General features: G+C 34.1%; 1 protein-coding gene across 2 annotated transcripts in view; it reads right to left on the bottom strand.

The window, feature by feature from the left end:
* Window positions 1-2,505: 2,505 nt before the first annotated feature.
* The window catches only part of PTBP2 (polypyrimidine tract binding protein 2), an 843,808-nt gene continuing 829,985 nt past the window's right edge, over window positions 2,506-16,328 (bottom strand). The window contains exons 10-15 of one of the 2 annotated variants that reach the window (XM_050807386.1): window positions 13,176-13,330; window positions 11,667-11,700; window positions 11,157-11,249; window positions 4,368-4,584; window positions 4,187-4,264; window positions 2,506-4,016 (exon numbers count right to left, since the gene is read on the bottom strand). In XM_050807386.1, the coding sequence (XP_050663343.1) occupies window positions 3,884-4,016; window positions 4,187-4,264; window positions 4,368-4,584; window positions 11,157-11,249; window positions 11,667-11,700; window positions 13,176-13,330 (710 nt within the window). In that variant the 3' untranslated portion in view covers window positions 2,506-3,883. The remainder of the gene's footprint in view (window positions 4,017-4,186; window positions 4,265-4,367; window positions 4,585-11,156; window positions 11,250-11,666; window positions 11,701-13,175; window positions 13,331-16,328) is intronic. The other variant, XM_050807397.1, reaches the window with a different exon arrangement.

The following is a 16,328-nucleotide window of genomic DNA, read 5'->3' as shown; positions in this document are numbered from 1 at the left end:
CTTTCTGCTTTATGAAACTAGTAAATAATTTTAAAACATTAGTATTTCTTCGTAGCAAAAAGACATATTAGGATAACATGTATTGCGGATAATGAAGTTTACTGTGGGCAAATCTGGCAGTCTGGGAACTCTCTGGCCTAACAGTTTACTAATTGCATAGCATTTCTTCACTTATCCTATTTGAGCCTCTATAATAATCCTGTGAGGTGAGCAGAGCAGAACTTATTGCCTCCATTTTACAAATAATACTGAGGCTTTGATTTGTCCTTTACCTAGTAATTATCTGGTGATACAAATAGATGTACATAATGAATTAAGCTAATCACCATAATTTCACTACACTAACCTTAACTCTACGGGCTAAAATGCTTCCAAAGTGTTAATTTAATCTCTAATATAATGATTCATTACACTTCCTAGTTAAGCAAAAATTTTCTTCGTTGCTTTCAAATGCTAACATTAAACTGTAGATATCTCTTCCTTAAGTAGGTGCTTTAAAACCCATTTCCGGCCGGGCGCGGTGGTTCAAGCCTGTAATCCCAGCACTTTGGGAGGCCGAGACGGGCAGATCACGAGGTCAGGAGATCGAGACCATCCTGGCTAACACGGTGAAACCCCGTCTCTACTAAAAAGTACAAAAAACTAGCTGGGCGAGGTGGTGGGCTCCTGTAGTCCCAGCTACTCGGAGGCTGAGGCAGGAGAATGGCGTAAACCCGGGAGGCGGAGCTTGCAGTGAGCTGAGATCCGACCACTGCACTCCAGCCTGGGTGACAGAGTGAGACTCCGTCTCAAAAAAAAAAAAAAAAAAAAAAAAAGACCATTTCCAAAATACATCTTATTAAATGTCAAAAATAATTTTTCTGATTAAAGTTATTTTTAAATATTCAAGTTAATACCTCTATTAACAAAGCAGCTGAGTCCTAAGAATACTTCATTGTTAGCTAGTTCACTCTAAGAGGCATAGAGTACTAATATACAACAAAGCTGTTATTATTTTTACCTAACTTTTAATAAGTAATTCGCTATATGCCAAGGTCTGGGTTAATTTCATGTACTGAATTAAAAATATTCCAGAATGTCAAAATCCCCCTTTACTGACTTGGTGCTTTGGAAGGAAGGCTGTATTGGGGTATAGTGTAAGAGAGTATAGAATCTGCTGTAAGTCCTCAGGCAAGAAGAGCTGGTTTCTGGTTACCTCCCACTAGGGAGATTGGGAACTCTCACCAGCTTAGCAAATGGCGCAAACTAAGTTCCCACACACAGCTCGGGACTTAAGTTTCTCCTTCCCAAGGCAATGCCACCCACAATGAGCACCTGAAAAGGTGGCAAAAGCTACTTTCAAATATTATCACCACCACTCATTACTGAGAAAAACGCCACCTTGAGCAGCTTTGTTCAATTACTGTTCACTAACCCTGGGATTGGTTTCTTAGACTTTAGACATACCTGATGTTGCTAGAGTTCCTCTGTGCTACAAAAAAAAAAAAAACACAGATCACCTAGCTTCCAAATCATCCCAAACTGTTGACTCTAATGGTGGTTCTTCAGATGACAACAGTGACACTAGTGTAAACAAAATTACTATGTTCTTCTTTCTTGGAGGTAACTGAATTACTATATTAGGTATAGTAAAACATATTTTATGTTCCTTCATTTACTTTTTATTATCCTACCTATAAGTTTTGCATAAGTGTGGGATATTTTGTAACAGAGCAAACCTAAGAAACATCATGCATAACTCCAAAGTTATCTGACACCAACATATCTGTTTAGAAACACTGACCAAAATATTTTGAATATAAATAGCACCCTAATTGTAACTGTTTAAGTTAAAGTAGTAACATGTTTAGTTGTTAAATGCAAATTACTCTAAGTTTTTAAATACTTGAATGTGTATCATCCTTCCCACCCACAGCAAAAGCAGGCGATATGCTGCTCTTTCTTCCCAGTAACATCAAGTTCTTTTAGTTAACTCACAAGATAGTCTAAGATTATTAGTAAGAAATCTTTAGCAGACACAAAAGATGAAAGATGAAACTGCAGCAAGAGAGCATGGCAAATCCAAAAGATCTATTAGTGCATAAATCTACTGGAAAAAAAAAACAACAACAACAAAAGAGATAGAATTAACAAGCTACAGTAAAAGTTATGTCTTTAAAGCAGTAGATTATAACAGGGTGGGAAATGTTTAATATGTGTCCTCCTGAAAAGCAGTTACTATCTTTTAAATTAAAAAAAAACAGCTGGTATATTTTCACAGCATCTAGATTTATTTATGGTATAAAGCCATAGAATTGTAATATTATTACTCCTTTCCCACCCTGGCAGAGAATAAACATGAATTCAGAAGCACAGTGGAGTGAAAACAAAGAGGAGGAGAGAGAAAAGGCAGCAGAGAAAGACAGAAAAGGTGAATATAGAGCTACAGAAGTGTTTATTGAGCATGCTACAGAGGTAAGCAGAGTACACACAAAATGAAATTAAACAACCATCAAACCTCCCAACTTTGTTAGAAAATTAATTTTTAATTGTGCCGCTTTCAAACTATACTGAATTTTACATTTCTAAAGATGTAAAAACTCAACTAATAGAAAATATACATGACCATTCTGTCTACATAGATAACAGAATCTATGAATCTTGAAACTAAGTACATCAATTTCAAAAAGTATTGGTCATTTAAACAGAATCAACAATTCAGATTGACAAGAACTGTTCAAATTAATTTGACCTGTAGATTCTGAGCCATGTTTTTATTAAAGTCAGATCTATTCCTAAATACAAAATATTTTGAAGATTTATTAAAACTGAATATTACAATGCAAGGTAAATTAAGACTAAAGGCACATAAACTTTGGTCCCACCTGGTTGTCAGTTTTAGAAAACTGCCACAAAATTAATCTTCCTGCATATTTTCGCAGTACACTTTCTTTATCTTTGAAAAATACATGCACCAGTTCCTGAACTAGCTAGACCAGTCTGCACATGCTCAGAAATCCACAACCATATTCCAAATCTTAATTACAAACTAAGGATGGCAATATATATTTAAATGCACGTAAGTCATGTCAACTTCAAAAACATCTACGAAAAATATTCAGCCACAAACAAGACATTACTTAGTGCTGACATTTATATGATACGTCCCACAAGAGTGTGTACAAAAAGGTTAAGATTCCACAATGCTTTCCACATAGGGCTCAAACTTACAGAAATCACTTTGTTGTCTTAAGAAATTAATACTCTGCATCTTGTTAATTTTAACTAATGCCTACATTCATAACTGAATCTAGACCAGAATTGTGAGATACAAAAGGCCAATGTTGTTTTTAAAGCAATAAAGCCTAAGGTAGTAAAAACTAAAAATGCTGCTTTATTCTTTCAATATCATGTATCTTATTTGATTAAATACAAAAAAAGGTGAAAGCCAGTAATTCAAAATAAGTTCCAAGCAGGAGAAACAAAAACTTAACCTTTTTACACACCCCTGCCTAAACATATTTTAATTCCCATATAACAGTGTGCCCTAAACAACCAATTCCTTTTTTCTAGTAAATGCACAATAGCAACACTAGTTTTCCTTTTTAAGGCACGTATGTCAACTAAGTTGAAAGGAAGAAAAAAAAAAAAGCAAAATTAAACTGAAATTTTAAACAGACAAAAATGGCTTCCCTATAGAACAGATGAAATATAGCAGTTAACAACTCTGCCTTTACATATGCCATTTCATTTTATAACCAAGGAATGATAACAGCATGGAAAAAAAAAAACCCCAAAAAAACAAAAGCAAAAAAAATCAAACTCTGGTCCCCACTTTTCTGAACAGTCAATAGGTGATGACACTGAACAATGTGATTCACCCCCAATCTTCATCTTCCCCTTTTTAAATTGTTGACTTGGAAAAAGACACTCTCAGATGATGATTTTCTCCAAGGTTATAATTATGAAGATCAATCAAGGCCTGAATAGCTTCTTCCACTGTTGCCATCTGAAGAAGAGCCATTTTGTGATCTCTTCTGAAACAAAATTATAAAATCAGATACTTCATACAAATAAGAAATGGCTTATTAAATACTTGAATTTTGGCCATTCCAGAATCAAAAATTTCTATAAACAACAAGAATAAAAACTACTTAAAGAAAACTTTTATCAGGACACTAATTTAAAGATAAGGAAGCTTGCTTACTGAAAAAACTTAAATGCTTTCACAGTGCCCCCAGTGTTAGCGAACAGTGTTCGTAGATCCTCTTCTGCTACTGATGGACTAGGAAAATTGAATGGGAAGAAAAAGTGAAGATTAATAATAAATTTCACATTTTATCAAAATAGAATGTATCTCCTTAATATACTCTAGCTTATATACTTACGGGATATTAGATAGGTGAAGAGTGGCAGAAGGAGGAAAAATGTTTTGAAAATTTTTGGATCCAGGTTTCTTAAAACGATGCAATGGGGAATTCCCAAAATCTTTTGTTAGCCCTTGATCATCAAGTCCCTCTCGAGGTAGTTGTACAGTCTGATGTTTCGACAGAGTAACACGAATAATTTTTCCATACATTTTCTGTCCATTAAGATGATTCATGGCTATAAAAAGAAAGCATGTCTATTAACAAACAATATCAAAGCTCAAAACAAAAATAATTCTTTTAAAGTAACAGCTTAAAATTTTGAATTTTCTTATGATTTTAAAATAAATCACCAATTTACCCTAGCCATTGGTGACAAGACTTAAGTACATTTTCATTTGTACTAGACATGGCATTCTGGCAAAAAAGCCAGCTACTTTCATAGAATGAAAATCCAGATTATGAATATCTATCTTCCTCAACAATCCTGCTGACAAATCATATAGTGAGCTACACAAGAAACTTAATAATCATCCCTAGCTCTTTTTCTCCCTTCTGTTACACATCCTAATTGCTAAATACTGTGATAGCCTTCCTCCTAATTATCTCTCAAATTCATGTTCTATTTCTCTACTTTTCACTGCCATTATTTTTTATCTGGATACCTCAGTCTCATCGTTTGTCTTCCTGCTGGATTTTTTTTTTTTCCAATCCATTTTCTATACAGCAGCTTGATGACCTTCGTAAATTACAAATCTGATCATGTCAACACATGCTTAAAACTCAAGGACAAAGTTGAAACTCATTCTTTAATATGGCTTATACCTTTCCCAGTCTGTACAGGTTGAGTATCCTTAATGCAGAAATCTGAAATCTGAAATGTTCCAAAATCCAAAACTGAATGCCAACAAGTTGCTCAAGGGAAATGATCACTGGAGCATTTCAGATTTGGAAAGCTCAATTGGTATAATGCAAATATTCCAAAATTCAAACCTTTGCCTCTACCCCAGAACATAGTGCAGTGTGTGAACAAAGAACATTACATGACTATTTCTTGACATAGCTGCTGGATCATTTTTAAACTAAATGAACTGGTCTGATGCTAGAAACAGTTACATGTTTTATTCACCAGTCAAAATAACTAAAAAAGACCATTTCTAGTATGTCATGCCCTTTGGTTAAACTGAAGGTCTAAATGACTATAATCAACTAGATGAAAACATTAAAGTGTAACAGTAGATGCCAGGCGTGTTGGCTCACGCCTGTAATCCCAGCACTTTGGGAGGCCCAGGTGGGCGGATCACGAGGTCTAGGAGCTCAAGACCAGCCTGGCCAATATGGTGACACCCCGTCTCTACTAAAAATACAAAAATTAGCCAGGCATGGTGGCTCGTGCCTGTAGTCCCAGCTACTCAGGAGGCTGAGGCAGAAGAATCACTTGAATTCAGGAGGTGGAGGTTACAGTGAGCTGAGATGGTGCCACTGCACTCCAGCCTGGGTGACAGAGCAAGACTCCGTCTCAAAACAAAAACAAAACAAAAACAAATAAAAAACAGCAGAGAGATAAAGACAACGTGGAAGATCAGGAAACTGAGAACATCCACTTTCAAAGAGTTTCTAATATAAACAGTATACTACAGTATACATTTTGACACAGAAGATACAAAGAACTGGTTAAATCCACGAATCTCATACTCACATGTATAAATAAACCAATTAAACATAAAACAGACCTGAAAAGGATAATGCTGTCAAAATATGAGGTACCATTCAGAAAAGTAAATTATTTTACCTATAACTTGCTTAAATTTTTCTTATTGTGATAACCACTAACCACTGAACTTACTTCTCTAATTTGTTTAAAAAAACGGGGGGGGGGGCACTCTTCCTGATTGTCACTCCAGTGTTATATGTTTTAAGTTTTCTCAGATTTTCCGCCAAGGCTAACAGGAAAAAAAAAAAAACAAACAATCTTCTCACAAGCCTGAATGTTCTTATTTGTTTCTCGTACTGCATTTCACATACTTAATTTCATATACTTGCAAATTTACACTTATACCTGTAAAACCAATTATCTACAGTGACAGTACATAAAATCCTTTTACAATAAAACCCACTGAATTATAAAATTTTAAAGTTCTATAACTGTTTTAAGTGAATTAACTTTTGTTTAGATAAAGTGCTACTACCTCAGACAAAATGTGTTATTAAGTATGGGTTTGAGAAATAAAGTGATATAAATAAGTAGACTTAAGGTTGTCAGAAAAAAAGCTGTCTAAATAAAAAGACAGCACAAACAGCTGAGCTTTGAGATAATGGAGGGAAGGAATAAGAAAATAAAAAGTCCCAGGCATAGTAACTGTATACAGAACAGATGAGTGATAGAGGAATGGGATTAGAATAAAGCAAAATAACCAAACAGCTACCTCAGAAGGTAGCCAGGTAATGAGAGTTCTAGCCAGCTGATTGCTGACAATAGGATTTGAAGTGATCTAAAGGGGAAGGGGGAGGATAATTAGAGTACCAAAGTTTTTAAGTAAAAAAGAAAACAAAAGCTTTGTCAAAAACTGAAAGTACACAATGAGTAAACAGAGCAGAAGAAAACTATCTGAATTACTAATTTTAAATAAATAAAATTTTAAACAATGTAAATCTTACACTTTGAAGTCTCCTATTCCAAGAAATATGGCATAAATGGACAAGGCAATAATAAAGAAGGAAAAAGTCAGTGTTTCACAATTGAAATGGCATTTTTGGTTGAATGTAATTTTTTTACCCTTCCCTTAATCCATCTATGAAGAAGATATTAATGAATAATAAAAAATTTAAAAGACCTCAAGAAATCTACAGATATAGGTGGCATTTATATGATGTGGAAACTGGAGCTTTTTCAATGGTTCTCCCCTTTATAATTAAAAAAATATTTTTTTGTGTTACCACTCTCATGTTTTAATCAATCTTTAGATGTTTGTCCATTTCTTTAGTCTTTTCAAAGAACCCAACTTGTGGCATGTTTTCTTCTCTCAACTGTCTTTTATACCACTGATTTCTAGTCTTATCTTTAATATCTCCTTTCCTGGGGGTAACACTGTTATTCTTAAAGTTAAAACTTCCCGTCAAGACATCTCTTTCACTGTACCACATATATCTAATTTATATGTATATAGTACTTTATCGCTTAATTTTAAGTATTTTTATATTCCCATTAAAATAACTTCCGTCTGGGCAACAGAGTGAGAATTCATCTCTACAAAAAATAATAATAATAATAAATTAGCCAGGCAAGTGATGCATGCTTGTAGTCCCAGCTACTTGGGAGGCTTAAGTACAAGGATTGCTTGAGCCTGGGAGGTCGAGGCTGCAGTGAGCCACAATACCACTGCACTCCAGCCTGGGGGACAGAGCAAGACCTGTCTCAAAAAACAAAACAATACAAAACAAAAAAACAAACTTTTGACTCATGCAATACTGAGACTTATTTTTACATCTCTGGACACAGATTTTAAATGCATTTTTTTGTTATTAATTCTGACTTAATTGTGCAATAGTCAGAGAATGAGGTCTGTATGATACTCTTTGAAATTAGATGAAGCTTGCTTTATGGTTTAGTATGTGGCTGATTTTTCAAAAATGTTCCATATGTGTTTAAAAACTGTACTGGATGTGTAACTTTTAGACACATAATTCTGTTAAGGTAATTGTATCATTTGTATCTTTGTTGATTTTGTCTTTTTCGGGTCAGTCTGACATGTAATTCAGAAAGGTGAACTGAAATCCACCACTACAATAGATTTGCTCAAGTCGACCTGTAGTTCTATCCACTTACTATGTATTTTGAAGCTATTTCACTAGGCACACATATACACAAACTGTTATATCTTCCCAGTGAACTAAATCCTTTATCCATTCTCGGTCTTAAGTTAATAAAGGTATTTAAGTTTTGTTTTGCTTACTATCTGCCCAGTATATTAGTATCTCTTCACATCCTTTTCCTTTCAATCTTTCCATCCTTCTGCTTTACATGTCTCTTGTAAAAAGTATACAGGTAGCTTTTTAAATACTAAGTCTGACAATCTTTTTAGTTAACAAATTTATTCCTTTACATTTTTCACTATTACTGATGCATCAGAATTTGATTCTACCATAATTTTTAATTTTTCCCTATTTTTCTCCATATAAATTTGCTGTCTCCCTCTCCTTCCCTTGTTTTGTTTTGGAGGGTAAGATCTCTCTTTTATGAAAACAGCAATGCCCCCAAAGTGTGGCAATTACTCATTACTCATAACAGTGGAAGTGAAAACCAATATACACAAAAACTGTTCAAATATCATAACAGCAGAATGATTTCCACTCACTTTACAGAACATTTTGATATAATTTTGTAAAGGCTTATTATAAATAAGAACTAAGTTTACTTTTGAGATGGTAGCTATATATTAAAACCAGGCATTTAAAAAAATAGTTCTTGAAAACATGAACTAGAGAAACTAAATTATTTTACTATGAATAAACTACTAGTTGGCATTTCGTTAGAATTTATTTTAATCTTGGAGATCAATATACTACTTTTAAAGATGAGAATTTACAAATTATACAGTAATACTCTAAGAAATATTACCCAATAATACTCTAAGAAAAATTCTAAGAGTATTAATATTTGAAAACACCTTAATGTTTACAAATTTTAAAACTCTGGTCTGCAACAATTTAACATGGCCTGTAAGATTTACAGTTCCATTCACATTAAAACATTTCTGAGTATCTCTCTTAATTTTCCTTGCCACTTATTTTTCCCATGTTACCTCTTAAGCATAAAGACATCTGCCTATAATACAAAGCAATGAATACTCACAAATAGAGTCCCCTTGAAAACCAAAAAGAATAAGAATAGAGTTCAGAAACAAAAAAATGTTTTGGCCTCATTTATTTGTTCTCAATAGTACACCACAGAGTTTTGTGTGGGTGTGGGGGTGTGTGTGTGTGGGTGTGCTTTAAAGGAAGTGATGGTGTCAGTACATACTTTTATGGTCACATAGTTCACGAAAGCAAAAATCTACCTAGCAGCAATGAGAAATGAATTATTTACCACTACATATAGTCCAAAACTTATAAGCCTTCCTAGCAAGTCAAAACTTTAATGACAATAAATGATTTACAAATTTAAGTACTATTAACTCAACTGTGTCCTCCCAAAATTTGTATGTTGAAGTCCTAACCCCCAATGTAACTGTACTTAAAAACAGGGCCTTTAAGGAGGTAATTCAGGTAAATGTGGTCATTAAGAGTAGAGCCCTGATTCAACAGGACTAGTATCCTTATAAGGGGAAGAGACTCTTAACGCGCCTGCACAGTGGAAAGGCCACATGAGGACACTTGGGGAAGATGGTTGGCTGCAAGTCAAGAGAGACCTCACCAGAAACAATCTGCTAGCAGTTTCATCTGGGACTTCTAGACCCCAAAGTTTTATTTCTGAAAACTTTGAGGAAATAAATTTTCGTTGTTTCATCTACTCAGTCCGTGGTATTTTGGTTATGGCAGCCCAAGCAGACTACAAGTATGGCAAAAAATTAAAGTATTACTTAGAACAGTCTTTACATAAAACAAAAACTATCTAGAAGATCTGAGGTAACTCTACCACAGGTAATTATCAACCATAAAGACTCTGCATCCTTTATTTAAATGACACATAATGCCACCCATACCTCAAACAATTAGGGGAAAAAATGACATATTTGAGAACACTCTGATTATGAAGTACTGCCAAGTGCTACTTACAACATGTATGAAAGCAACAGCAATTACTATTCCAACCAGAGTACAGAAGTGCACACAGAGGAAAATATATACTAAGGATCATGACATAATCAGCACTTTCATACCTCTGTAAGACACATACCACCATTTTAAAAATGGAGAGCCAGATGGATAGTTTTATACCTCATCTGAGTTGCTAAGAGTATTGCCAAGAAACACTAAAATTCAAACCTATTATGTGTTTGAAATTCAAAATTTTCTACGTGATGCCAAAGGCCAAAATTGGTCTAGTGTAACAAGTTGTTCATCTGAGTCTCACAGGGATATAAAAGCAAAAATACACTCGTCCTAACATCAAAAATGGCAAATTTACAAATTAACAATGTGAATACAATCAGTCTGAGGCACCATTATCCCTGAATCTCAATGAACAGAGCTGTAAGAACATCCTGGCATTTACAGTCAATCACTGGTGTGAATGTGCAGGTGTGTTCTAGATTTATGTATTCAACTATGAAGTCAAATGACATAAGTTTAATTAAAATAATCAATTACTTATTTAAGTAATGATATAAAGTGTAACTTGACTAAACTACCTTTTAAGATTCCCAAAGTGATTAACAACAGTGTTTTTAGCACAAGCTTTTCATTTTGTAAACCTGGTATCGCAAGACTTTACAAGAATTAAAATAACACGGCATTAAGAAGGATTCTATGGGTATATGAACAGTTAGCTTCTATTAACAAGGAGTAGCTAGAACAAAAATCACTATGAATCTTCAAAATAGGTAATTCTCATGTGAAACTATTATTACAATTTTGAAGCTAAAATCTTTTCCTATTATGAGTGCATTTGAAAAACAGTAGGAGGATAGCAGAAAAATACAAATATGTTCACCACATACAACTATTCACATTAAAATGACATTTTGAGCCCTGGCCATTAAAATAAATAATTTCTTACTGATGTAAAGGAGTTTATTTTTATTCACAGATTCACATACGCATTTGAAAGCAGAAGTGAAGATGTACAGATGAAACATAGTTTAATCTTACCAAGTTGTGACTGGTTTCCATCAGCCATCTGTATTAGAGCGCTGTCTTTCTTATTGTACAAAATCTTCACACGCTGCACATCTCCATAAACACCTTTTTTGGAGCCACAGAGAGGTAATCCAAAAATGGAATTAATTTTATGTGAAAGTCACCTAAAGATTATCTTTCTGACATATCAATGAAACATTCAGACATCAACATGATCACTCATTCAATCTCATCATTCTCACAAATGAATAAAGAAGATCAAGATTTTGAACAGTGAATTTTGAAAAGAATAATTTTTGATAAACCCTCAAAGCTATGTGAATGATATTAAATTAAAGACCATGCAAAATAAATTAGCATGCATTAAAACAAATTTTGTGTCTATGGAGAGTTTTAAATAGCAAAGAAAAATAGCAAAAGATTTACTATTCAACTTTAAGCCAAAGTGCTAGCTACAAATAAGAATTAAGGTGAAACAAAAATCAAATCAATAATAAAAGTATAGTGCTAACAATAACATACCGAAGAGGGTAAACAGACTTTGGGGCGTAACCATCTTTAGAAGGAGAGAAGAGCAAGCAGCGTAAGACAAGAAGAGAGAAGAGTCGAGGAAGAGCGGAGATGAACAGATCATCCATAACGAAGGGTGGTTCCCGCAGAATGGTGAGGTGGTCATGGATCATGGTTCAAGGCGGTTAATTGGGGCAAGTTGGTCCGAGGAACATTTGTTCAAGCACAGAAGCATGAACATAGGGAATGGAGACAGGGAATGAAGACAAGGACAAGGAAAATAAAGGATAAGACAGGGAAGGGAATGGGCATTTGGGAAAAGACAAGGAAAGGGAAGGTGAACACACAGGGAAAAGGATGAAATGGGGAAGGGAAACAGCAATGCAGAAGAAAAAAATAAGGAATTGGGGAACAAAAACAAAATAAAATATAGGTCAGTACATAGGAAATGCAGGAATTTGGTCAGAAAATGGTTGGTTTATGTACTGTACAAGAAAAACTGAGTAAAATGTAGTCATCCAAGACAAATATGGGTAAAGTACATCTATATCAAAGAGTAAATTACAGCATTTCATCTCAACATAGGTAAGGAAAGCATGCATAGGAATTTTTAACTTTGAACTTTAACTGCATAAGCATGGCTGGTTATGAAATGCAGGCAAAAGTCTTAAAACAAAAACAAAGGCACTCTGATTCAAACATTTTAGCATGCAGAACTGTGAATGATAATAGTATTAAATGGATAAAATAAGCTAATGTTCATATTAACAGAGGCCAATTAAAAATGAAACAAATTCAAATTAGACATCATAAACTGATACACTGAGCTTCCCACATTTCATACCAGCTTTCATAGCATTCAAAATAAAATATACCAGACATAAAATGTACAACTAAAGAAAATAACTTAGCAATAAATTTTATTTAACTGGGCGAGGTGGGTGGGGTGGGTCGGGGGTCAGGAAGGAAGGGGTGGGGGAATAAAGTTAAAAAATATTTTTAGAAGACAATGACTAATAACTGCAAAGAAAAAATTACTAAGAAAGACTGGAAGAGTGCCTCGTCAAGATCTTTGGAAGAACCTTCAAAGAAAAATGTATTAGAGTAGTTCACATAAAATAAGATTTAAAAAAAATGCAATGACATATAAGCATGAAATGAACAAGCAAATAATTAGAAAAGGCAAAGAGCAAAATTGTTTTACAGTTAAATTTGCAAATTAGATCACATTTGCCTTTGAGAACAACAAAATGATAAGCCAAACTACAGTACTTCACCATATTTTTCTTAGGAAAAATAGGTTAGGTTAAAAAATATACAAATATAAAGAGACATGACTGTTTAAGGAAAAGTATTACCTAAACAATACATAGATTTTATTCAGAAGTAGAAACATACAGAAAATACTTCGACTAATGAATGTACATAAAAAGAAAGGCAAGTGCAAAATGAAATAAACATGAAAAACTTTCACGAATGAAATGGAGTTAAAGAATAAACATTAGAGATTATTTTACTAACCTCTTCATTTAAATTGCTAACCAACAGGACTGTATTGCCACCAGCTGAGACTCCAGGCATACCCACTCGGCCAGCAGCAGCTGCAGCAGCTGCTGCAGCAGCATTTGGAATAGCCAAAGGACTCAGAGCTCCTGGAACAGCTGCAACAGGAAGCCCTAATTTTAAAATAAAGCATATTTTACGAAACACACACAAGTCGTTTACAAAAACCAATTTAAGCACGATGGCTGCATGGCTTACGGCTGACCATTCCAAATGGTTCCTGAAAGTTAATTTTTATAATGTTTAGAAAAATTGTTTGCTGATGTGTAGTAGAGAAAAATAATCGATTTCAACAAAACCATTAATTGAACTAAAGTACATACCTGTATTATGTTAAAATATCAAATATATAATACTCTATTTCCTCTGGAAAAGCAAACAAAGCATGAAGAATATAATTCCAAGTCACAGGCTTGGAAAATTCACTTCCATGATTTACAGTAATAAGCCAAATGTAAAAAAGTATCACTTTCGACATACATAATGGTAATTCACTATTTTCTGCAAGTGCTATCTTCTTCATAAACTCACACTTGAAATCAGACAAATAATTACAGCTTAAGAAACAAAGATAGTAGTCTTTCAGCTCCTAGAGACAAATCACTCTGAACATCATTATTTAATTCATGCAAATAAAGAAAATCTTAGCAAAATGTGCTTGCCTTCTTAATTATACACTCAAGTAATTATAATACAGGTTTCTTCAAAACAACACTCTTCCAGTTCAAAGAACAAGAAACCATCGCTATAACACAGATTTTGTTTCAGTATTTTCCTATCCTTTCCCAATCTATGTTATCATTTCCTTATTTTATTGTTCTAGTTTCCAGTCTTACTGCTGTCCTACTACCTTTAAGTCACCATCTCTTCAGTCATTTATTCTAGACAGAATTCCCTTTTGTGTTAGCACCCTTCATCTACTTTTCAATTACCAATCAGCTTGGAATACGTTCATCCCTTAAATTCTTACACACTAGCTTATTTCTCATAAATATTGGTTCACTAAACAAATGAATTGTATGTTCTTTTTTACCTTCCCAACATAGAGGAACAAACACCCAAACTAAATGAATTTGATTTCATAACATACCTGGGTAGAATGGGCCTTTACCACTCTTGTTCCATAAGTTCACATTTTATTTCTTCTTTCTTTCCAGCTTTCTGGTGCATTTCATAAGAATCTGCTGTTACCTTTGGTTTTAGAGATCTTACTCTTTTGAAAGTCAAGTTTTTGATCTTTTTACTTTATAGACACTACTGTGACCTTTCATTGGCAGTCTGAAGTGCTCTTTAATATTCACAATCCTTAACCTAAATTTTTGATTTACGAAACTTTCCCCTCCATCTCTTTTTAATTCAGCCTTTATCTCTTCTGAGAACTCTGTCAGTGGCATATGTTTCTCATTTAATACTCTTGCTCTTGATGAGTTTCTTTTCACAGCTTTTTGTCCATACCCTTTTTTGTTGGCTCTCCTTTTTTCTTACTTTGCTACCTTTTTTATGGCTTTACATTTTGTTTTGGAAGAATTTCCAACATATACAAAAGTAAAGAGACTATAATAATGCACCTCTATGTAGCCATCACCCAGCTTTAACAATGATGAACTCATGGCCAATCTTGTTTCATCCCCTTTTATTCTTAAAGTAAATCTCAGAAATTAGAATCTAATTTTAAAATAAAAAATTCTCATGTTTAATACTTACTAATGCATAATAGTCTTCAGTGTGTCTTTGAATACACCAATGTGGATCTTTTCAATCAAATATTCTACTATATTACTAACTTCTCCATGTTAAATACTATACCTCTCACTATCCACCCCGTAAGTTGTTCTCATTTAACATTCAACAGATATGTTCATTTGTTGTCAAGCATACATTCCTAATTCCCAGGCATGCATTCCTACACACAACAATTTTTTTTTTCTTGCAGTCTTGAGAAGTGACCTCCCCACACTGTAATACTATTCATCAGTATTTTCAGATAGCTCTGACTGAATGCACAGAATATTTGACTAAAGTTGACAATACAATTATTTATTAGTAGCAGAAACTCCAGATGTAGTTATTATATTGTTGCATCATTCTCCTATTTTCCTGCCTTTAGTTAGCTACCTTTTAGGAAAAATGGTAACTTTAAAATTCTATTAAATTCCGTAGTCTTTATGAGATCCGACTGATGGCAAACAAACACAAAACCACCAACTTCAATATGGCATGCAGAAGTTGTTCAGTACCAAGCCTCAAATTCTCTTTTTAACAATACAAAGCCTGTTTTTTTTAAAAGTCCATCAAGGATATTTGGATTAGATCTTTACCACAATAAAAAAATTAAATCATTTTAATTTCTGGTTTCACTTTTAATCCTAACAGGAAGAAGCAATTCTAAGGGCCCACTAAACCAAAAAATCTTCACTGTGGAATTAAAATTAGTTACCAAAAAAATCTGCTCATCACTAGCATTTTCTCTGTACATCTCTTGACTCTTATAACCATCTACTGTTTATTAAAATACTCTGTATCTCCTACTTATTTAACTACAATTGTCTTAAACTTTGTATCCCAAAGTGAAAACGTTCTCAAATTTTTGGTCTCAGGCCCCCTTTATAGTCTTAAAAACTATAGAGGATCACAAGGAGTTTTTGTTAATTTGGGTTCTATTAATGGTTATCATTTCAGAAATTAAAACCAAGAACTTTTTTTTTTTTTTTTTTTTTTTTGAGACGGAGTCTCGCTCTTGTCCCCCAGGCTGGAGTGTAATGGCAAGATTTTGGCTCACTGCAATCTCCACCTTCTGGCTTCAAGCGATTCTCCTGCCTCAGCCTCTCGAGGAGCTGAGACTACAGGCACCCGCCACCACGCCTGGCTAATTTTTGTATTTTTAGAAGAGATGGGGTTTCACCATGTTGGCCAGGCTGGTCTCGAACTCCTGACCTCAGGTGATCTGCCCGCCTCAGCCTCCCAAAGTACTGGGATTACAGGACTGAGCCAATGTGCCCGGACAAAACCACTAACTCTTTAAAGCACAGAAACACACATACTATTACCCTTCAGAGTGATGCCACTGTACGCTATTAAGAGAAAAAGTAAAAAAAGGCAAACTATATTTTA

This window comes from Macaca thibetana, chromosome 1 (genome assembly GCF_024542745.1).
Source record: "Macaca thibetana thibetana isolate TM-01 chromosome 1, ASM2454274v1, whole genome shotgun sequence".
Taxonomy (NCBI): domain Eukaryota; kingdom Metazoa; phylum Chordata; class Mammalia; order Primates; family Cercopithecidae; genus Macaca; species Macaca thibetana.
The sequence above is the reverse complement of the archived record's forward strand: the minus strand, read 5'-3'. Positions and strand labels throughout refer to the sequence as shown.